This window comes from Dendrobates tinctorius, unplaced genomic scaffold, assembly GCF_039654945.1.
Source record: "Dendrobates tinctorius isolate UK_male_01 unplaced genomic scaffold, ASM3965494v1 ptg000241l, whole genome shotgun sequence".
NCBI classification, from domain to species: Eukaryota; Metazoa; Chordata; class Amphibia; order Anura; family Dendrobatidae; genus Dendrobates; species Dendrobates tinctorius.
The window spans coordinates 9,259,814-9,284,156 of record NW_027361908.1 but is presented as its reverse complement, the minus strand read 5'-3'; the positions used below and the strand labels follow the sequence as shown (position 1 = coordinate 9,284,156).

The 24,343-nt window shown below is 42.3% G+C and overlaps 1 protein-coding gene across 1 annotated transcript in view; it reads right to left on the bottom strand.

Moving 5' to 3' along the window:
• Positions 1–24,343, bottom strand: part of LOC141060642 (dynein axonemal heavy chain 3-like) — a 2,648,786-nt gene that overhangs the window by 1,151,665 nt on the left and 1,472,778 nt on the right. The window contains exon 47 of the mRNA XM_073556958.1: positions 21,677–21,915. Within this exon, the coding sequence (XP_073413059.1) occupies positions 21,677–21,915 (239 nt within the window). The remainder of the gene's footprint in view (positions 1–21,676; positions 21,916–24,343) is intronic.

Genomic DNA, 24,343 nt, shown 5'->3' with positions numbered 1-24,343 from the left:
CCTTCCCTTGTCCCTTTGTGTTGCACTTAGTCTGTCCTACACTGTGCATGACAACTTCACAGTTTGTTCCAAAATACATAGAAGCTGCACGTGACCATATTTTTTTTGTGGAGGGAATGAAAAACTTTACTATATTGCCACCCATATGATTTGTGGGGCATTTTTGTGTTATATAACACTCCAAGAAAGCACAGAAAAAATTTCTCTAGATTCAATTACTGATCTATAGAGTATTACTGTTACGTTTCGGTGGTATATAAAACTCCAAAAAAACCTTTAAAAATGTTATGGATTCAATGATTCATCAATACACTTTAACAAGGATTTTTTTTATATTACGGTCGTATATAAAACTAAAAAACTTCAAAAATTTTTTATGGATGCAATGATTCATCCATATGCAGTAGCATGGTTCTTGTTATATTCTGGTGGTATATAAAACTAAGAAAAAGCCTTCCAAAACTTTTTATGGATTCAATGATTTTACCATACACTGTAAAACTTTTCTTGCTTCATTACAGTGGTATATAACACTCCCAAAAAGTGCTGAAAAAATGTTCTGGATTCAATTAGTCATCCATACAGTTTAACATGGTTTGTGTAAAATTGCAGAGTTTTAAAAATTTTAAAAACTGTTTGGCCTGGTGCAGTTCACAAAATATTTGTTCCACAAATTGACTATTGTCATATATACACTAAAATTTAGTTTGTGTAAAATTTTATTGGTTTGAAATAAAAATAGAAATTTGGTTGTTCAAAATTGGCTATTGTCATATACTCTAGAACTTGTTTTGTGTAAAATTTCATTGGTTTGTAATAAAAAGCAAAATTGGCCTGCTACAGTTGTAGAAACATGGTTGTTCAAATATTGACTGTTGTCATACTGTATATACTGTTGAACTTGGTTTGTGTGAAATTTCAATGGTTAGAAATAAAATACAAAATATGCCCTGCTCAGGTAAACACATTTGGTCCCTCTGTACTCGGTCCCCAGTCGCCACTATTTCTCCTGGCACAAGTCCACAAATATCACCCTTGCCCTTACCATTGCGGTTACTGCATTTGTCCACTTAATGAATGACACATGCCCAAGCATTTGTGACCAGTAAGACAACATTTACCCCAAGGCTCACTGGGTGAACATTGTGCAGGCTGGGCCCAAATCCCACCCTGGCATGGTAGCAATGGTACTGACACCGAGGTTTGCTGGTCCTAATTCTATCAGGGTTTCCTCACTTCCTACATCAGTTAATGCACCTTCTGCTCATCTGCAACCTCCAATGAGCTATCTCAGAGCACGTTGTCCACATCAGCCAAAAGCTGGAATCTCTGCAGCACTGTATCAGCAAAGTAAAAGCAGGCTATGTTGAAGCTAATTTGTCTAGACGTCAAACTGCACACCATGGTAGAGTTATTGAAAGGAACAGACAAGACAGATCTGTGGCTCTCGTTGATGAACCTACAACCAAGCATGGTGGTGTGTGATAATGGCCTTAACCTGGTGGCTTCTGTGAAGCTTGGCAAGCTCACACAAGTGCCATGAATGTGTAAGGTGCCTGAGTGAGGTAGTTGTGGGCGAGATGCTGCTTCTTTATGCTCTGGCACACTACAGACAAAACGTGTCCCAGTACCGGTGTCCTGCTGTATATGTGGGATGTATCACACTAACTTGTGGCCCATAGACCACCACTGGCTCCAGACTCCCATCTTTCTGAATCTTCACAGCAAACAATCCAGGGGACACTGAATTCATTAGAACAGTCAAACTTTTACTCGGCAGCTTTCTGGCATTACAATCAGGCATATAGGATAGAGTCTAACGTGTTAAAGTCTTTCCCACAGGTACCGAACTTAACTTCAGCCTTAGTTCTGGGTATGGGTAGAGCATCCCTCTTGTTAACTCCTCTAGCACTAGGAATTCTTCTACACCATAAGCAGTGCACCGAGATTTCATCACTTCCTGCCTCTGAAAGTTTGAGTCCATCTTTCCCTGTAGCTCCATAGGCTTTGAGTGCCTAAAGACCCTGATGTTCCCTGGCCAGCAGACGAATATGCATGAAAGGGTTCTTTGGAAATTCACTGCAATATGAACCAGGCTCACACTGCCCCTTGCAGCATATTGCCTTTGACCACTACTGTCACTTTACCACAATTTCTGTAACTGAAATTGATACTTCCTGAACTTGGCACTAACCCTCATTCCCCCTCCCTAATCTGGTCCGGATGTTACAGTTAACCCTGTCTGGGCTAGACTGCAGCTGCAGAGGGTTTACTTTCAAGCAAAACATATATATATAATACATTTAACCACTTGGGGTGTCAAGAATTAGAACATCACCTCCACCACTCCTACATTTGGCCAACATGCCCAACTTGGCAGTTCAGAGATTTCTGAAAACCTACTCAGATTTGCCAGAGCTTCAGTTTATGGTACGTCATGTCAGCAGCCATTTCCACATGTCAGCTACAGCTGCCAGCGCTCTGGCCGTACTGCAGAAGTGCATGCAAGTGCCAGTTCACCGACTGGTGTGTGATGTGACCATGCACTGGAATTCCACGCGGCAGATGCCAGCTAGGCTTTTTGAGCTGCAGAGGCCAGTTGTACAATACCAGCTCCAATACACCTGTCGGTATTCTACCAATTGGTATTCTGGTCAGCCTGCGTACATTACAGCTGAAGAGTGGGTATGGATGTCTGACAATTGTGTGGTTCTCCAAGACTTGTAGGACTGTACAAAGAAGGTCATCATTGACGACAACATCATCAGCAGCATAACAATCCCACTTCTATGCCTTTTTAAACAGTCAATGCTGACAATTAATCATGAAGCTTTGCATGAAGACCAAGTGGAGATGGAGGACGACATGAGACAGGGAGATGCTACCCAGCCCAGCCTCATCTCATCTGTTCAGCAAAGATTGCACAGATTGAGTAACAATGAGGAGGTGGAGGCTGAGGAACGGGAGGAGGAACAGGAGCTGACACAACAGGGGCTAGTACACACACAAGCTTTGTCCTGTCTCAACTACATGTATGGGCTGAGGAGCAGAAGGAGTAGGAAGAGATAGAGGAGGAGGAGGAGATGGAGAGTTATCATCATAGTGCAGACAGGGAAATGTTGGCAGTAGGGAGCTTTATTTTCAACTGCCTTTCCAGTGACCGTTGCATTACATTCATCTTGGCAAAAAAATGTACTGGCTGGTCACCCTGCTAGAACCACACTACAAGGAGAACTTTTGATCTCTCCTTCCTGAGGCGGAGAGTTCTACTAAAATTATGCTATACCAGAAGACCAATGTGGAAAAGTATGTTGGAAAAATTCTCTTCAGGCAATGCTAGCAGTAGGGGGCAAGCTACCTTGCCCAACCAAGGAGGAGAGGTGAGGGAGACACACACCAGGTGCAGTAGAGGCAGGGGTACACTGTTACAGGCCTGGGACAATGTTATGACACCCTTCCAACATCCAAGCCCTGATGATCAGGTATTTTTGACAAGGAGTGCAACGTTTTAAAGATGGTCAAGCAATACCTGGCCAACATAACTATCAAACTCCATAATTCCTCTGCGACATTCAGCTATTGGTCTCAAAGCTGGACACCTGGCATGAGCTGTCCCTCTATGCCTTGGAGGTGTTGTGCTACCCTTGCCCTGCCACTGGTATCTTGGTTGAGTGGGTTTTTAGTGCTAGTGGGGGGTCAAAACAGACAGGGCTTTTGAACAGAAAGTGATGACAGACTCACTATGATAAAAATGAGCAAAGTCTGGATTAGCCGCGACTTTTCCAAACCACTAGATGACAGCAGCATATAAAGTGTTTTTAATCTTCAATATTTAAATGAGGTCTGCCAGTTTTTGCCTTCCAGGGTCTATGGATGACTTGATAACCCTACTTATATTTTTTTCTGGCTTTCCACTATGCTTAAAGCCTTTATGAGTGAAGGAGTACATCAACTACACTTTCAAAATATTTTAATGAGGCCCACAAGTTGTTGCCTTCAAAGGTCTATGGATGACTGGATTACCCCCATCAATTTGTCCTGGCTGTGCACTGTGTGCAAACCCTTTATGAGTGTAGAAGCACCACCACTACACTTTGTTCACAATATTTGAATGAGGTTCTACAGTACAGTTGATGCCTTCAAGGGTTATGGATGACCCCGTTTGTAATTTTTGGCAGACTTTGCATTATGTGCAGATTTTTTATGAGTGTAGAAGTATCACAACTACACTTTGTTCACAATATTTGAATGAGGTTCTACAGTTGGTGCTTTAAAGCATGTATGGATGACCCTGCTTGTAATATTTGGCATACTTTTCACTTTCTGCATAGCCTTCATGAGTATAGGAGCACCACTACATCACAATTTGAAAAGAATGTGTGTTAGGCATTGGGTTTCTCCCTCTTCACAGGAGGAATCCCGAGCCTTACCTTCTGCGGTCTCCCATTCAGTCCCAGAAGAGCCTGCTCAGCAAAGGCATCGATCCCAGCATCTTGCTCAAGCTAGTGCTGTCAGGTTGCTTGCTGCTGCCTTCCCTGGTTAAGCTATAGAAGCATGCACAAGCCAGCGACGAGCAGCTCCTTGGACTAAGTCCATCTTTCGCTCCACTGGGCATGCCCGTGGCTCAACCTCTCATTGGAGTTCAGGGATCACATGCTTAGGTCCCGTGCCTGCTCCGATTGGACCATCAGGAAGGTCCCGGAAGGACGCTGCTATGAAAGGTTCGCATGGCTGCTCGGCAATGCGCTAGTATAGACTATTATGGCTAAGTGTGTGTATGATGATGGATGCTTGTGACAGGTGACTGACTCATTATGACTCTCTCCCTTGGTTGTGCATGAGTTAGGGTTTGTAGAGTCAGAGTCAGCGCCGAGTTGTGGCACTGCCTAGCGCTGCAGTGCTCCCAGCTCCTCACACATGCTAGATCCAGAGTGTGCCATTCAGCAAAAGGCATCACTTTACCGCATATACTGCGGCATCCGTCAGAGTGCCGCCGTGCAAAGATAGGGCACTTTCCAGCTCTAAGCTTAGGCTGGTTAGTGGCGTCCGCCAGTGTGGTACTGCATGCTCCAGTAGCGGTTTACTCTAGTTACATTCTCCTGGCATTGCAGTTGCGGTGCTGCACGCTAGTGAGTCAAGAGGGACTTTAACCCTGTGTAATTGGGGCAGAGTCCTGAGACTCTACACTAGCGCTCCCTTTGCTGGGCTCTGTGAGTGATAACAGGCTCCGGTGTTTATGTTCTGCGGTTCTGTGCTGTAACTGAATCAGCGTCTGTACACACCGGGAGACATTAACCCGTCTGAGTTCAGCTATCATATTACCATACAGTGTCCGCCATTACCGAGCAGCAGGTAACATCTCTGCATGGTGGACACTGGGCTGCAAACACACCTTGATACCATCTTATTATTACTTGGTGCGTTCCGCTAGTCCTAACAATGTGTATAAAGCCCTCCTTTATGTCTAATGCAGTGTGTATCTGAGTCCCTCTTCCATCTAATTTCTGGCAGGTCTTGCTTTTTTCATAAATTACACTGAAATTTGAAATTCTTTTGAATAAAATTCAATTTTAGTGTACTAAAATTATTATTATTTTGTGCAGAGCTTGTATGAGTGTAAAAGTGCTGCAACTACATTTTTTCACAATATTTGAATGAGGCAGTGCAGCTGTTGTTTTGAATAGTTTATGAGTGACCCTACTTGTAGTTTTGGTAGATTCTGCACTGTGTGCAGAGCTTTTATGAGTGTAGAAGTATCACAGTTACACTTTGTTCACAACATTGAATGAAGTTCTACAGAATTACCACAACTACACTTTATTCACAATATTTGAATGAGTTGGTGCCTTGAAGGGTGTGTAGATGACCCTGCTTGAAATTTTTGGCATGATTTGCACTTAGTGCATAGCCTTTATGAGTCTAAATTACAATTTGTACTTGCCATACTATGAATAAGAATACATACTGTAGTTCCGAAATGCGCCAGTTGCGCATGCCTCTGATTAGCACTTTTTTAAAAGCATTCATTTTTAATATATTTTTTCAATAAACATTGTTTTTAAGAAAATTTTTCTTCAGTTCTGTGCTGGATTATCCTTTCCAGTCTCTACCTTGCTTTGCCGCCAGCACAAGTCATCAGTCCATGCACTGCTGGAGGATATTCACACAACAGTGGGTGAGCTGGTTATCAAATCCTTTTTTCTACTACATTACAATTTGAACAGTATGTGTATGAGACCCTCCTTTATGTCTAATACAGGGTGTTTTTGAGTCCCTTTGAGTTTGTAATTTTTGGCACTTCTTACTTCCTTCATAAATTACACTGAATTTTTCAATTTTTTTAATCAAAAATTCAATTTTGGTTTACTTAAATTAATATTTTTTTTAATCATTTTTAAATGTTTCCTCATATACAAGTCATAATAAAAGAAAACAACAAGTTATCTTCAATTTTGAATGTTTTCTTGTCAGTCCTTAAAGTGTAGTAAAAGTGTGACTCCATTGTTCTCAGCAGTGATCTGGGAGTCAGAGATACTTCCAAAGGTCTTGCTCATGCTGTTCTCCTTCCATTCAGCACGTTTTCCATCCATTTCAACGTTTTCACTGCCCCCCAGACATTTTTGTAGGGTCTGCTGGAAAAATGCTCGGATTTCCCATTGACTCCCATTATACTTGATACTCGAATGCGAGTATTAGGAATTGCTTGGTTCGGCTAATAAGCATTTGACTGTTTTAGTGCTCGCCCATCTCTAATAAACACCATACAAAATAGAAGCACTTATATCCCCATTATGTGGAATATAGGAATATAAACCTGCCTCTTGAAACATTTAATTGTTTTTGTATTGTTTTATTTGGTTCGGGAGTAATTAAAATTAATAAAAATGATATTTTTTACATTTTAATTCTAATTTTCTTAAGGCATGTTCAATTTTTGGACATAACCATATACGCAGACAATTATATTACCATTTAACAATTAAATCTCTTAGCAAACCCAAAGATATTAATAGCTACATTTTGATAAGTAGTTGTCACTTACCAATATGGCTGGAGAATATCTCTATAGCACAGTTCATGAGAATAAGAAAGAAAAGTACAAAAATAGAGGACTTTCAAGGGGAGGATAGTGGGGAAGACTATAAATATAAGAAAGAAAGTGGAGGAACTATCTAGAGAGTCATTACTAAGTAAAAAAAAACAAATGCATGGATATAAGCGTCCCCATTATTCCACACTATATGATAGATTGTAAGTTACTGAAATGCACAGTGAAAAGACAGTGGTCCTTTTTAGAACAGGACGATATTTTTAGAAAATTCCTACTCATCTTAGTTTAGTATTTACAAAAGGCAAAACTAAGGCCAATTACACAGTTCCTACTATTAAAACTTCATGCACACAAGTAGACAGAAAATTTATGCAAGGCTTTACTTTTTTTACTTTTGTAAAAAATGTGCAATGTGCCAGTCCACCGGTAATTGTAACACAGTTATCACATTTAGTACAACAGAAGGAGTTTATACCACCAGGACTGTATTACATGTTATGGTCAGGGAATTAATTATAGTATGTCCATGCCAAAAATGCTACATAGGTCAGACAAAACATATGAAACAGCATGCATACAATATAAAAAGGCAATTTACGGCATATATACCATCTAATCACTATAACAAGCAGATTCAAAATGGTAATTTGAAAGTCAGTCTCTAATGGGGTATAGAAAGTGTCAAAAAATATTGGAGAGGGGGTAATTTTTTACACAAAATGTCAAGAGCAGGGAGTCATTGGATTTATCAGCTTAGTAGTGCCCTTAATCTAGTAGGTCTGAATGGTGAAATTGAACAGTTTGCTTTTTGTAAATGAGAACAAATATTCCTCATTAGATTATGGTTGGTCCAAAAATGTCCTGTAATCCCTGAGGAAGGAGAATGTTACCTCTGAAATGTGTATGTAATTCCCTCCCTTTCTTAGCCCTCAGGAGATCCCGTTAACAAGTCACATTCACGCCTGAGCGGTAGTTTTTATCTTGTGTCCAACGGCCGGGATGCTGTGGACACTTTATTCCCATCTTGGAAAGAGGACCTAGGTTAATTGCTTTCTGTAATACAGATAATGCGGGACTTTGGAAATTCAGACATTAAAGGATTGTGCTCATATAAAGAGACTCTGGACCTGTACTAAACAGAGGCTTCATTTAACCCCTTAGTACCCCAACTAATTTTGACCTTAATGACTGAGCAAATTTTACAAATCTGACCAGTGCACTTCATGTGGTAATGACTCTGGAAAACTTTAACGTATATCAATAATTCTGAGATTGGTTTTTCAAGACATTTTGTATTTCATGATATTGGTAAAATTTGCTCCATATGACTTGCATTTATTTGTAAAAATACTGCAATTTTGACAAAATATTGAAAACATTTGCAATTTTCAAACTTTCAATCTTTATATCCTTATACCAGTTAGTCATTCTGTACAAAATAAATACATAACATTTTTCATATGTCTACTAGAGTTGAGCGAAACGGGTCGGTCAAATTCATAAGTCGCCGACTTTCGCTAAAGTCGGGTTTCATGAAACGATACCCGACCATAGCGTGAGGTCGGCCACGAGATCGGCGACCAAAGTGCCAAAGTCGCGTTTCAAATTATGCTTCCAGCGGCCTTTTTTCAGCCAGTGATGAAGGACGCACACTGTGGGCAACGCGATGACATGGGCATCGGTCACCACCATCTTTGAGAATGGCATGCAAGTGATTGGCTTGCTTTGTGTGGCATCACAGGGGCTAAAAAAGGGCGTGCATGCCGACCGCCATCTAACTTCTGCCGATCTTAGCATAGGGAGAGGTTGCTGCTGCTGATTCTGAATAAGGGAGAGCATTAGGCAGGGAAGAAGACCAAAAAAACTGCTTCTGCTGTTAGCGATTTCCACTGCACAACACAACAGTTTGTGTGCAGTGACAGCTCTGTGCATCAGCTCTGTTAGTTATTAGGCTGCCTTTTAAGGCTCCATGATAGCTGCATTGCTGTTTGCACACTGCTGTGCAAACTGCTTTTTTAAAAGCAAAAATACATTTCTTCCTCTTTTCTGCACAGTTACCAAATGTTCATTTTTCCACACTTTTGTGTGCAGCAGTCCTGCTTATTAGGCTGCCTGCTGCCATACTTGGACTGAGAGGATCATTATCAGCCTCCTAAAATCTCTAGGGAGCTTCCAATTCTCCCCAATACTATACACACCTTGTGCATGGTCAAACACCTGCCAATTTCAGCCTGTTCAATTGAGGTGTAATCTATAGTGGGCCTGAGATAATAGTTCAACCTCCTAAAATCTCTAGGGAGCTTCCAATTCTCCCCAATACTATATACACACCTTGTGCATGGTCAAACACCTGCCGATTTCAGCCTGTTCAATTGAGGTGTAATCTATAGTTGGCCTGAGATAATAGTTCAGCCTCCTAAAATCTCTAGGGAGATTGAAATTCTCCACAATACTATATACACCTTGTACCTTGTTTTACAGTACCATATAGCTGGTGGTATTTTGGGTACATTTTTCCAAAAATGAGGAAGTATGGTGGAAGAGGCCGTGGAAGTGGGTGGGGGTTGCCAGCTGGTACTGATGGTGGTGGTGCATCTGCTGGTAGTGGCAAAAGCACAATAGCACCTAAGGCAGTAGGTATTGAGCCTGCATCATTGTCTGGCTCCACAAGGCCTCAAAGGCTCCTTTTTCTGGGAGTAGGTAAACCACTTTTAAAGCCGGAGATTCAGGAACAAGTTTTGGCTTACATTGCTGACACAGCCTCCAGCTCTATCGTCGCCTCTTCTGAAGTTTCAAAAAATAAAAGCACTGAGTCGTCAGTGGAGGCTCCTGGTCAGGAACAACACCTTTCCTTGTGTCATTCACCCCTACCAAAAGTGAAGGATGTGGCAGGCCACACTACAGATTACTCCATGGAGCTCTTTTCAAATACCATGCCTGGGTTATCAAGTCAAATTGTGAATTCCCCAGTCCAAGATGAATCTGACATGGAGTGCACTGATGACAGCCACTGCTAGATTTTTTTGCTGGTACATTCACTCAGAGCACTACATTGTCCTCGCAGTGTACTGAGCCAGAATCTGACCCTGATGAAACTCAGGTGCCCCTTCCCACATACTATACCACCTTACACGGTGACACAGAGGAAGGTGCACATAAAATTGCAGAGGAGGTGATGGATGACCCAGTTGTTGACCCAGATTGGCATCCATTGGGGAAGAGGGTGCTGCTGCCAATAGCTCAGAAGAGGAGGAGGAGGATCCGCAGCAGGCATCGACATCGCAACAGCTGTTATCAGGCAGGCCCATAGCAGTCCAAAAACGGTTTACAAAATCCCAAAGAGTTGCAGGACAGCTTGGCCAGACGGTCAAATTAGCACAGCATGCAAGGCCTCAAAATGTCTTCCATAGTAGGAAGGGTGCAGTGTGGCACTTTTTTGAACAAAATCCTAATGGTCAGGCAAAGGTTATCTGTAAGAAGTGCGCAAAGCCCTTTAGCCGAGGGAAAATTCTGAGAAATTTGAATACCAATTGCATGCTTAGACATTTAACCACCATGCACTTGCAAGCGTGGACGGACTGCCAAACCTCACGTACCACATGTGCACCTGCTCTGAATGAAGGTAGTCAGCAACGCTACATCGCTTCCCCCACTGTAAGCCCACTGGTTAACACACCACCAGCAGCAAATGTTGAGGTGTCGTTGCAAGGCCAAAGCAGTCAGGGAATCACAATGTTATTGTTACGAAAGAGTGAATCTAGGCCATCAGCAAGACCACCAACATTATCACCATCACCAACCCTCTCTCAGTCCGCCATGTCCACCGCTAGTTCCACCATATGCAGCTCTCAAGTCTATCAGAGATTCTCAGTAGGACAAGAAAGTACTCATCCTCTCATCCGCGTACACAGTGTTTGAATGCCCACATTGCCAAACTAATCTTGTTAGAGATGATGCCCTACCGGTTGGTTGAAAGCGAAGCTTTCCGCGAGCTCATGGCCTACGCAGTCCCACGCTATGACCTACTCAGTCGGCACTTCTTTTCTCGAAAAGCCATCCCAGCCCTCCACCTGCATGTGAAAGACCGCATTGTCCATGCACTCAAACAATCAGTGAGAGGAAAGGTGCACCTCACAACAGATGCATGGTACAGTAGGCATGGCCAGGGCCGTTACGTGTCCATCACTGTGCACTGGGTTAATGTGGTGGATGCAGGGTCCACAGGGGACAGCGGCGGTGGGACAGTGCTGCCTAGCCCACGGTATAGGAAACAGTTGGCTGTAGGCATTCGACCCTCCTCCAGAAGCGAAAGCTCATCCACAGAGCGCAGTCGCACAAGCACTCCATCCGCAGATGCCATTGTTGCACACGAGGTGTCCCACTATCGAACAGCTAGTGGTAAGCATCAGCAGGCTGTGTTGAAGATGATGTGTTTGGGCGACAACAGACACACCGCGGAGATACTGGCCGACTACTTGCAACGACAAACTGAGTCATGGCTGGGCAGTCTACTTCGTGAGGCAGGCAAGGTAGTTAGTGATAACGGCCGGAATTTTGTGGCAGCCATAGCCCTTTCAAAACTCAGACACATACCTTGCCTGGCTCACACCTTGAACCTGGTGGTGCAGTGCTTCCTCAATAATTATCCGGAGTTAACACCCCTGCTCCATAAGGTGCGAAGACTGTGCTCGCACATCCGCTGGTCGCCCGTACACTCCAGTCGTATGCAGAAGCTTCAGCGATTGCTCCACCTTCCCAAGCACTGCCTAATTGTCGACGTTGCAACAAGGTGGAACTCCACCCTGCACATGGTTCAGAGGCTGTGCGAACAGAGGCAGGCTGTAATGCATTTGTGGGAGGATACACGGGCAGGCAGTTTGAAGGCAGACATGGAGTTAATCTGGTGTGCAGTAGTCGAAGCTGAAAGAGCTCTGTAAAGTCCTTCAGTGTTTTGAGGAATGCACACGGCTGGTAAGCGCAGACGACGCCATCATAAGCATGAGCATCCCACTTATGCGTCTGCTCATGCAAACTTTGCCGCACATTAAGGAGCAGGCGTCTGCAGCCAAGGAGGAAGAGGAGGAGGGAAGCCTTGATGACAGTCAGCCATTGTCTGCTCAGGGAATTCTCCTGGACGAGGTGGAGGAAGAAGAGGAAGAGGAGGAGGAGGATGATGGGGATGATTATTTAGGATAGGAGGATGCTTCTCAGGGGGCAAGAGAAAATGTTGGCATGGCAAGGTCAGGTACAGGGTTTGTGCGTGACTGGAGGGATGTTGATTTGCCAGAAAGTGCTCATCCATCCAGCACTCGCAGTGCATCACTGATACCTGGAACATTGGCCCACATGTCTGATTATGGCTTGCAGATCCTAAAAAGGGACCCCCGCATTGCCAAAATGATGAACGATGACGACTACTGGTTGGCCAACATCCTGGATCCACGCTATAAAGGCAAATTCCAAAACATCATGCCACAGGAGAACCTAGAGCTAATATTGGCTAACAAACAAGCAACGCTGGTAAACCATTTGTTTGAGGCATTCCCAGCACACAGCGGCGGTGATGGTACTCCCACGAGCCGTAGGCGGCAACATGGAAGAGGTGCTCATGGTGCACACAGCTGAAGTGGCATTGGACACAGGGGTTTCATGACCATGTTGTGGACTGATTTTTCAAGTACCGCTCACACGACTGGTAACACTGCATCGATTGAAAATGACAGGAGACAGCAGTTGTCAACTATGGTTACAAACTACTTCTCCTCCCATATTGATGTTCTCCCTCACAGGTCATTCCCCTTTGACTATTGGGCCTGTAAACTCGACACCTAGCCTGAATTGGCACAATATGCCTTACAGGAGCTTGCTTGCCCTGCTGCTAGTGTGCTATCCGAAAGAGTCTTCAGTGCTGCTGGATCAATCCTGACAGAAAAAAGGACCTGTCTGTCGACCCAAAATGTTGATGATCTAACCTTCATTAAAATGAACCATGCATGGGTTTCAAAGGATTTTGTCCCACCTTCCCCTGCTGACACGTAGGTTGCCTGAAAAATGGATCGCTTTTGTCCTAAACTTCCTCGGACTTTTCCAGTTCCTCCAAATTCAGCTGCTGAATGTCCAACATCAACATATGCCATTTTTTCAACCGCCCTAACTGGGCTGCCTCCCCCCCAGAGCCAGGGTCACCACCTGGCGCCCGCACCCGTGCGAGTGCCGGTGCCCTGGACAGGTGAGTGGGCCCACTCTTGGGTGACGGCACTGGCACAGGGTCCCTCATAGTACAACCAAGTGTCTCTGCCGGTGGGGGTGCACACCCACCGTGAGACACACCGGCGTACTATGAGGGGCCCTGTGCCAGTACCGCCGCCCACAAGTGATCACAGGATCACAGCACTTGCAAAGTTGAAATACTTACCTCTCCCTGCTCCACCTCCATGACGTCTTCCACATTTCCTGACAGTGACATTCTGGTCAGAGAGCACGATGACATCACGTCTGTACACCCTCTGCCTAAACAGTCCAAGTGCAGAGAGATGGAAGATGGGGATGACGAGGAGTCCAGACTAGTACAGGGAATCCCTAGCGAGGAGACTTATTTATTTGTTTTCAATGTTGGGACAGCTATTTTTGGGGAGCACTATACTCTGGAGAATGATATATGAGGCCCACCACACACTGGAGCATTCCAAAAGTGGACATCAGACACAGGAGCAGCATTTACAGGGCCCATTATACACTAGAGCAGTAGAAATGGGGCCCATTATATATGGAGCATTATTTGGGCCCATAAGACAGTGGAGCTTCATCCATTGGGACCAACATATACTGTAGCATTATGTGGAGCTGATCATATACGGTTTGAAACATTATATGGGAATAATGTTTCCGTATGGAGAAATATATGGGCCTCATTACTCTGTATAGCGCACTAAGCGCTGGCCATAATACTGTATGGAGTTATATACTGTCCGTTTTTGGAGGTATTGGAGAATTTAAAATGGATATCAGTCATGAGATGTAAGAAGTGAAGTATTTTTCATTGTACTATACCGCTATTTCTCTGCCGTATCAGAGGATCATGAATTGTGGCATGTGTTAAAGGAGCCCAGTGACACTCTTTGGCCCTGGGCCCACGAAAATCTGGAGCCAGCCCACCCCTCCACCCACAACTTTAGCCAAATAACCCCCAGTTTTCAATGCCTAACTATTATTATAAAGTAAATTAAGGTTGACAAGCTTATAAGAATTGATGTTTTTAGCATTAAAATGGGCACTGTAGGTGTGTTTCCTGTCCTCCACTCACTGCCGACTTTTCTACCCCATTGACTTGCATTGGGTTTCGTGTTTCAGTTGGCCTTTGACTTTTCACGATAATTGGCCGATTTCATGCGACCCGACTTTTGCGAAAGTCGGGTTCATGAAACCTGACTCGACCCGAAAAAAGGCAAAGTCGCTCATCTCTAATGTTTACTTTACATCTGCATCAAACATAATTTAATTTTTTTAGGATGTTGGAGGGGGTTAAAAGATTAGCAGTAGAGATGGCAAACCCCAGAATATTCGGCTTCGGCCAAACAGTTAAAAAAAAAAATTGGTTTCGGTACCGAAACAGTACCTGAACCTGGATCCCATTCACTTGAATGGCGGTTCGAACTTCTAGTGCTTGCCACTCTATCATGTGCATGACAATGCAGCAACCACTGCCTCTCATTGGCAGGAAAATAATTACTGCTGTTCAGAGAGCCGCGGTTCCAACGCTGTCAAGTGACAGCATAAGCCTGCAGCTATAATCAGAGCTAAAAAGTTTACCTCTATTCACAGGATTTGGTTGATAGGACTACTATAGCCTACGCCTGTTGCCACTAATAACAGAGAGATTATTAAATAGCAGATGGTATATCCAATCTAGATAAGTGAAGATTAGTGTCTTTGCAATATTATAGAATTAAAATAAATAGACTTTATTAATGAATAGTTAAAATAAGAGTTTCATGTAAAAAAGTGCGAGTCCAGAAGACAGACAACAAAAACAATTGGTACTGCACACTCCAAAACCTGAACCTACAGAATAGCTCCCCTTCCCATAGAGTAACTAGATTCATAATCTTAAGGTAGCCAAATCCCCCAAGATAAACAAAATTTGTGCACAGCCCAAAAAGGCACTACATGAAAACCAAATCCTGCATAAGGTGCATATGAAACCATTGTGCCCGTTGCCGTACATGCGTGCATGGATCCGCTGCGCTGCATGACCACCTGCACGTGCGGTCCCCCCTGGTAAGCCTGTGCCAGACAACCCTAGACCGCGTCAACCCATGATGACCTCCTGCTTCGCCTGTCAACCTGAGATGGGTTTCCTTCATGATGTGCATATTCCGGAACCTGGTGTTTCTATGTTTTTGCCTTATTTCAGTAAACTTTATTTTTTCTTCATACCTGAAGTTGTGCGGTGTCTTTTAGTCCTGCTTATGGCCATCTTGTCCACAAGCTCAGCTGCCACAGACCCCGGTCGCTACCCTTCCCTAGTCCGGGTAGGTCCGGGTCCCCCCTGTGGTCCAGTGGGTCCGCATTCCACGACAGCCTGGGACGCAAACCCCGTTGTCGTTATAGCTCGACGACACGGGAGCGTTGGCTGTAAGCCACGCTGTGTCTGCGATCGTAACAATACCTCACATGTGGACAAAAACTTCCGTTTGGACAAAATGGCAGATCTTGGAATGGAAGGAGCAATATTTGAATTTTGGAGCAAAAATTTGACTGAAAGAGATTGTGGGTATCATGCTGCATTTTGCAAGGCCCCTGTGGTGCCTAAACAACAGTAACCCCCCACAAGTGATCCTATTTTGGAAACCACACCCCTCAAGTATCTTATACAGGGATATAGTGCTAATTTTGAATCCACAGGTATTACAAAGAATTTGACAACATTAGGTAGTCATATTGAATGTCATCATAACGTTATTTTTTGTAGCATTTGAAAAAACCCTAACCCTAAGCACAACCCTAAGCCTAACCCTATCCATAAGCCTAACTCTTGCCCTAAAACGAAGGCTAACCCTTAGCCTTACCCTAATTGCAAATAATGAAAGAAATGAAAATTATAAAATAAAAATATAAAACATTTTAATCTGACTATGAGGATGATTAAGGGGATGCACAGCAAGTCATTGTCCATGTGTTGTCCTATTAATAGTACGCTTTTGATCACTGTGATTTGGACTATCACGGTGATCAAAAGTCAGGAACCAATATGAAAAATTTGTGGGATTGCCGGGTGCTGAAAGATCTCGGTGAGTGTACTGAACATGTGCCAACCATTTTGCTCCATGAAGAGGAGGGCCAGTGGATGGCAGATCCAGTACTATGGTACCACGGGGTTCTTGGGGATAACAGTTGCCATTTATCTCTCCTGACATGTTATATCACGTCTTAGGAGAGAGAAATGATTTTTACACTGAATAATCACGTGATCAGGGAAATGAAAGGTCCCTTAGCAATTGCTGTTTTTATGAGCATCAGCATTTTTAAAGGGGTTAACACAAGTGAAAATTGTAGATTGCAAGACATTTGTCTTTTTAACCTTCGCTATTACCATTATTTTTTTCCCTGTGGTTTTATATACTACTTGGTAGGTTTATGTTACTATATTCCACATTGGAAATTCAAACTTGAATATTACTGCTTCAGTTGTGCCTCGTGTATATCCTATACTATAGACGACATAGTTTGTGTAAATCAGAGCAACTTTAACCCCTTCACTACCAAGGGTGGTTTGCACGTTAACTCCCGGGCCAATTTTTACAATTCTGACCACTGTCCCTTTATGAGGTGATAACTCTGGAACGCTTCCATGGATCCCGGTGATTCTGACATTGTTTTCTCGTGACATATTGTACTTCATGTTAGTGGTAAAATTGCATTCAAATAACTTGCGTTTATTTGTGAAAAAAACGGAAATTTGGCGAAAATTTTGAAAATTTCGCAATTTTCCAACTTTGAATTTTTATGCCCTTAAATCACAGCGATACAGCACACCAAAAACTTAATAAATAACATTTCCCACATGTTTACTTTACATCAGCACAATTTTGGAACCAAAATTTTTTTTTGTTAGGAAGTTATAAGGGTTAAAAATTGACCAGCGATTTTCTCATTTTTGCAACACCATTTTATTTTTAGAGACCACATCACATTTGAAGTCACTTTGAAGGGTCTATATGATAGAAAATACCCAAAAGTGACACCATTCTAAAAATTGCACCCCTTAAGGTGCTTAAAACCACATTCAAGAAGTTTATTAACCCTTTAGGTGCGTCACAGGAATTTTTTGAATATTTAAAAAAAAATTAACATTTAACTTTTTTTCACAAAAAAAATACTTCAGGTTCAATTTTCTTTATTTTACCAAGGGTAACAGGAGAAATTGGACTGCAAAAGTTATTGTGCAATTTGTCCTGAGTACGCTGATACCTGAGCGCCGTTTGACTTTTTCAATGCAAAATTGGCTGGAATTCAGATCGGACGCCATGTCGCGTTTGGAGAGCCCCTGATGTACCAAAACAGTGGAAACCCCCCCAATTGACCCCATTTTGGAAACTAGACCCCCCAAGGAACTTATCTAGATGTGTGGTGAGCACTTTGAACCCCCAAGTGCTTCACAGAAGTTTATAACGCTTGGGCGTGAAAATAAAAATATCGTATTTTTTCAACAAACATCATCTTTTAGTCCCCATTTTTTTTATTTTCCTAAGGGTAACAGGAGAAATTGGACCCCAAAAGTTATTGTCCAATTTGTCCTGAGTACGCTGATACCTCATATGTGGGAGAAAACTACTGTATGGGCACACGTCGGGGCTCGGAAGGGAAGTAGTGATGTTTTGGAATGCAGACTTTGATGGATTGGTCTGCGGGTGTCATGTGCTTTTGGAGAGCCCCTGATGTACCTAAACTATTGAAACTCCCCACAAGTGACCCCATTTTGGAAACTAGACCCCCCACGGAACTTATCTAGATGTGTGGTGAGCACTTTGAACCCCCAAGTGCTTCACAGAAGTTTATAATGCCTGGGCATGAAAATAAAAAAATCATTTTTTTCCCCAAAAATGATATTTTTGCCCCCAATTTTTTATTTTCCTAAGGGTAACAGGAGAAATTGGACCCCAAAAGTTGTTTTTAATTTGTCCTGAGTAGGCTGATACCCCATATGTGGGGGTAAAACACTGTTTGGGCGCATGGCAGAGCTTGGAAGGGAAGGAGCACCATTTGACTTTTTCAACGCAGAATTGGCTGGAATTGAGATCAGACGCCATGTTGCCTTTGGAGAGCACCTGATGTACCCAAACAGTGGAAACCCCCCCATTATAACTCCAACCCTAACCCCAACACACCCCTTACCCTAATCTGAGCCCTAGCCCTAACCCTATCACCAGCCCTAACCCTAGCCCTAACCCTAACCCTAGCCCTAACCCTAACCCTAATGGGAAAATGGAAATAAATACATTTTTTTATTTTATTATTTTTCCCTAACTAAGGGGGTGATAACAGGGGGTTTGATTTACTATTTATGGCGGTTTTTATGTTTGGCGGCTGTCAGACGCTAAAAGACGCTTTTTATTGTAAAAATAGTTTTTGCATCACCACATATTGAGAGCTATAATTTTTCCGTATTTTGACCCACCGAGTCATGTGAGGTCTTATTTTTTGCAGGACGAGTTGACGTTTTTATTGTTACCATTTTCGGGCACGTGACATTTTTTGATCGCTTTTTATTCTGATTTTTGGGACGCAGAATGAACAAAAACCAGCATTTCATGAATTTCTTTTGGGGGGGTGCGTTTACACCGTTCCGCGTGTGGTAAAATTGATAAAGTGGTTTTATTCTTCGGGTCAGTACGGTTACAGCGATACCTCATTTAGGTCTTTTTTTATGTTTTGTCCGTTTTTTGCAATGAGAACAATTTTATGTAAAAAATAATTATTTTTGTATCGCTTTAGTCTGCGAGCTATAACTTTTTTATTTTTTTGCGGATGATGCTGTATGGCAGCTCGTTTTTTGCGGGACAAGATGACATTTTCAGCTGTACCCCTCCCTGCCGATGCTTCCCTTTAACCCCCGGTACACCGTGATCGCGTTTGATCGCGGTGTACAAGGGGTTAACGTGTCGGGGGCGGTCCGTGACCGCCCCTGACACATTGTGCCGGGTGTCAGCTGTGATAATCAGCTGACACCCGGCCGCGATCAGCGGCGCTCACCACGTGGGCACCGCTAATCGCTGGGACGTAATATTCCGTCCATGGTAATTAGGTCCAGGGTCACATGGATGGAATATTACGTCCATTGTAGGTAAGGGGTTAACTAATATCATTTTTAGGTTTTAAATTAAAATTACCTACACTTTAGTACATATAGGCGCTTCATACTAGCAGATTATTTTCCTCATTACTAGGCTACTTTTTAGCTCCACTTTTCTCCACAAATCATATATGTAACTACTGCTTTGCTGCAGTGTCTGTAGGGAGACAATGGTAGTCTAAGACATATCTCCTATATTGTCTTTGATTGAAACTGTGCTATGACCCCTGCAGCTGTGACTCTTCAGAGTGGCTTCTGTATATAACATAAGTCTATCATAAGCCTGCTTGAAAATATATGCATGGAGAGCTGATTTTCAATAAAGCAACAGATAACTGATTCTACATACCAATGGAAATGGGCCAAAATAAAGATGAGAATAGTGAGTTGAGTTCCAATTGAAATGGTAAATTTATGTGCTTTTTTATTATTATTATGCATTTATATAGTGCCATTTATTCCATGGTGCTTTACATGTGAAAAGGGGAATTATAGACAAGTGTAATATATACAAGAATAATAAACAAGTGTAAGACAAGGGACGCACAAGTACATAAGGAGAGGGGACCCTGCCCATGAGGGCTCACAGTCTACAGGGATGGGTGAGGACGCAGTAGGAGGGGGTAGAGCAGGTCGTACGGTGGTTCAGTAGACCGAGGATCATTGCAGGCTGTAGGCTTGTCGGAACAGGTGGGTCTTCAGGTTCTTCTTGAAGGTTTCTGTTAATCATGAGAGTCTGATGTGTTGCGGCAGGGAGTTCCAGAGTATGGGGGAAGCACGGGAGAAGTCTTGTATGCGGTTGTGTGAAGAGGAGATTAGGGGGGAGTAGAGAAGGAGATCTTGAGATGATCAAAGGTTGTGTGCGGGTAGGTACCTAGAGACCATGTTACAGATGTATGGAGGAGACAGGTTGTGGATGGCTTGGTATGTCATGGTTAGGGTTTTGAATTGGATCCTCTGGGCAATAGGAAGTTTTTACCTCTAATGATATCCTAAATTTTATGATGACCAATAAAAATATAGCTTACTATTAGAAAAGAAAGTATACATACATTAGTTCCTATGTTTTAATATTACAGTATATCAATAATGAGAATATAGTGTAGAGCTTTCAAACCAGAGGAAATTTTATATCAAACCGGTGTCCTAGTTTTCTGATGAAAATATAATTAAGCTACTGGCAAAGATTTCACTTTGACTTTTTTTTTACAAGCTGGGTAGTGCTAGGCTAATTACATTAACCTGTGGTAGATGGTAATTTAGATCTCAATGGTGAACTCTCCTAAGGTAACGTAATAATATTGTCAAAGGTAATCTGGAAGGGTAATAGAAGGAAGGAAGTTTTGTTGCATGAGTTAACTGCCTTGAGTGTGTGCCAAACATCAAAGTAATAGACATAGTTGCTTATTAGCACTCCCTGCATAGCTAGTTTTACAAATAATAATATAATATAGATGTAAAGATATTATCACACAGCAAAAAATACAGTTTGCATGTCTGTTAGACACTGAACTACTACTAAAGCATTGAATACTGCAATAATCTTACAACACAGAGTAATTATTGTACCATAATTATAACTTTGGCCAAATGGAAGGTACCTTGTTTTTTAGAAATCCTGTGACAAGGACCTGAGTTGTAACAACAACATAAAAGCAAATGTAGCCATAAAATGCGCTTCTAAACTATTAAACTGTAGTTTAAAGAATTTTTGTAATTGCTTACATTTTCACACTGGCCTTGTTCTTCTATTTATATTAGAGAAAGATTAGCATGTACACAGTAGGTGACGCCGCCGTATTCGTAAGTATGGAAAAAAACATTCCTTTCACAATCTCAACCTCAAAGACTTTACCTTCACCCTCCTTTTGTTGGCAAGTACACACCTGCTGCTTTGATCTTACACTGACAGATGGCCCTTACTTCCTATTAAGTCACAATTTAGTGATTCATTTTAATAAGCCATGGACTGCGGAAAGCCCAGGACCAGATGTCTATCTAATCTCCCATGGAAAAGTATTGATAAGAGAAAGTTAAGACGACACATGCTCTCTTGAATCACTTTCTATTTCCTGCTTGGTATAAATCAGAATCTTTGTCGACAACAATTATAATGTAGTTTGGGTTCCTATAACAGCGTAGAAGGAAATAAATCAGATTTCATTTGTACTGTCAGAGGCTGATGCTGGATGCTTAATATTATTTTGCGGGATAATCTCTATGGAGCGCCATCAAACTATTACATAGTTGATTTTAATTAAAAGTCAGGGTACCTTTCCAGTTTCGTTAGGAAGATGTCCTGGGTCTGATTGGCTGAAACTTGCACTGAGAAGTTAATTAGACATACAACATATTTTTCTTGAGGTAAGTGTCGGAGGAAGCTGTTTGTAATAGCTGTCTTTCCTGTGCCTGTGGGGCCCACAAAAAGTAATGGCTTGTCTTGAAGCAGCAATGTCTCCAGGAAGTACATCTGCATAGCAGTCCCAGGCGTGCTCACGATAATGTCATTAAGCTGCAAGAAAAAAGGAGAACAGGTCCCAACAATGTAAATAGAATGTTTTATTAATCGTTCTTTACTCATAAATAAACTTCTTTTAGATAAACAGGCAAAGAACCTTTCTCATTTAGACGATATTAGTTTCCAACGTATTAGCACTTGACACTAGTGGTTAGAGGTGGATCACACACCCGTTTTTAGACATCCGTCAAAATCCGCCGTTTACCAAAAAAAAAGGATCCGCCATTTTTTTTTGGCGGATCCGTTTTTTTAACCAGAAACTTGCATTAGTGGCTAAAGCAGATCCGTCCAAAAAACGGATCCGGTAGCATCCGTTTGTGGCAAAATGGAAGTGGATCCATTTTTCACACTTTGGCGGACGCCAAAAAACGGATGTGAGAAAGAGGCCTTAGATGAAAAGCTCGCTTAAAATCCAGGACAAGATGTTGCAGATGGATGTTACAAAAGAAGAGTTATCTGAATTGCAGAGTTTATCTGGATAAGAAATTAGGAGAATAGAAATGTTTTCCAAATATATTCAATTTTTTGATATTCAACCTTGTATATGTTAAGGGTCATTACCAGATCCTATTTATTTCTAAGGAACACAAACTAAAATAAAAAAAAAAAAGCGGACTTTCTTTAATCAGAATAAATCCACTTTTTTCAATAAAAGGAGTCTGTGAGTAGGATCAATCCTGCTAAGCTGTCTACATAAAAGAAACAAAACAGGGCGCATCCACTGTGTGAAACATTTTAAAACAGAATTGCAATGGTGAGGCAAGGAGAGACTCACCCGATAGGGTTGTGAAGCTTCGGTCACAACACCTACAAACGCATGAAACAGCTGCTGCAGTCTGCACAGGGTCCAAAGACTTGTGAATGAAGATGGCTTTAAGGTGCAATGATACACTGCGCTGCTGTAGGTATAATTCAAGGAAATTTATTGGTGCCTATGCATTTCCTGAGCTGTCCCAGCTCACTTCATCAGGGCATGATACAGGCATGCAATGCAGGAGTTTATATACAATCCAAAGTGGAAAAAAAAAAAAAGAAAAGGGGCAGGACAAGTAACTGCCACATCAGCAAGGCAATGGTATAAAACACATTAAAATAATTGTATTTAGCCCCTTAATGTCCCATGACGGACACAGTCCGTCATCAGACATCTCCCCTGCTTTGATGAGGGCTCCGGCGCTGAGCCCGCATCAAAGCCGGGACACGTCAGCTGTTATGAACAGCTGACATGTGCCCGCAATAGGCGCGAGCGGAATCGCCGTCCACCCACGCCTATTAACTAGTTAAATCCCGCTGTCAAAACTGACAGCGGGCATTTAAATAGCATTTCCGGCGGCCTCTTCCTTTTTTTTTTTTTTTTTTCTACTATTCTTCTTCCAACAGTTGATCCCGATAGTTTCAATTTTATTCTTTTCAATATATTCGCTATTCAGGGACTTTTTTTTTGGATTTACTCTTTATTCTGGAAGAGAATAGATTAATCTTAACATTGATCGGAAAAATCATACTCCATTCCTCACTAGTCACCATGGTAATGTGGATTAAAACACCATACACTCTTAACTTTGGAACTGTGTTCTAGACTCCTTGAGGATGGTTTTAACCACTTTTTTATTGGACCCCGTGATCCCCCGTGTCTATTTTAAAAGAAATATATACATTTTCTTTTTTTATTGTTCTTGAGTATGTATTCTTATTATATGCGGTTTTAATATATTCTATTAAATACAATTATTTTAATGTGTTTTTATACCATTGCCTTGCTGATGTGGCAGTTACTTGTCCTGCCCCTTTTTTTTTTTTTCCACTTTGGATTTTATAGAAACTCCTGCATTGCATACCTGTATCATGCCCTGATGAAGTGAGCTGGGACAGCTCAGGAAATGCGTAGGCACCAATAAAGTTCCTTGAATTATACCTACAGCAGCGCAGTGTATCATTGCACCTTAAAGCCATCTTCCTTCACAAGCTGTCTACATAGGTATACAGGTAATTTGAAACTGAGTAAAATGATGCTTCGATATCTGTGAAATGAGGTACTGTTCCAGAGAAATTCACATTTCATCATTATAAACACATTTACAAACTGAAATTGCCCCCTTTTATTTAGAGTGGTTAAATAAGTATTTGACACACTGCTGATTTTGCAAGTTTCCCCACCTACAAATAAAGGTGGTGGAGCTGAGTCACAAGGGGTGTTTGGTGGTCCAGCAATGATATGACCCAGACTGGTCCAGTGGTGCTCGGTGGTGTGGCAGCTCCGCTGACATTTTGTGAAAGCCCGGAGACCCAGCACGCAGAACTACATGGGAGGACCTGGTCAATGACCTGAAGAGAGCTGGGACCACAGTCTTAATCACTACCATAACATACTACGTCATCATAAATTAAAATCCTGCAGGGCACGCAAGGTACCCATGCTCAC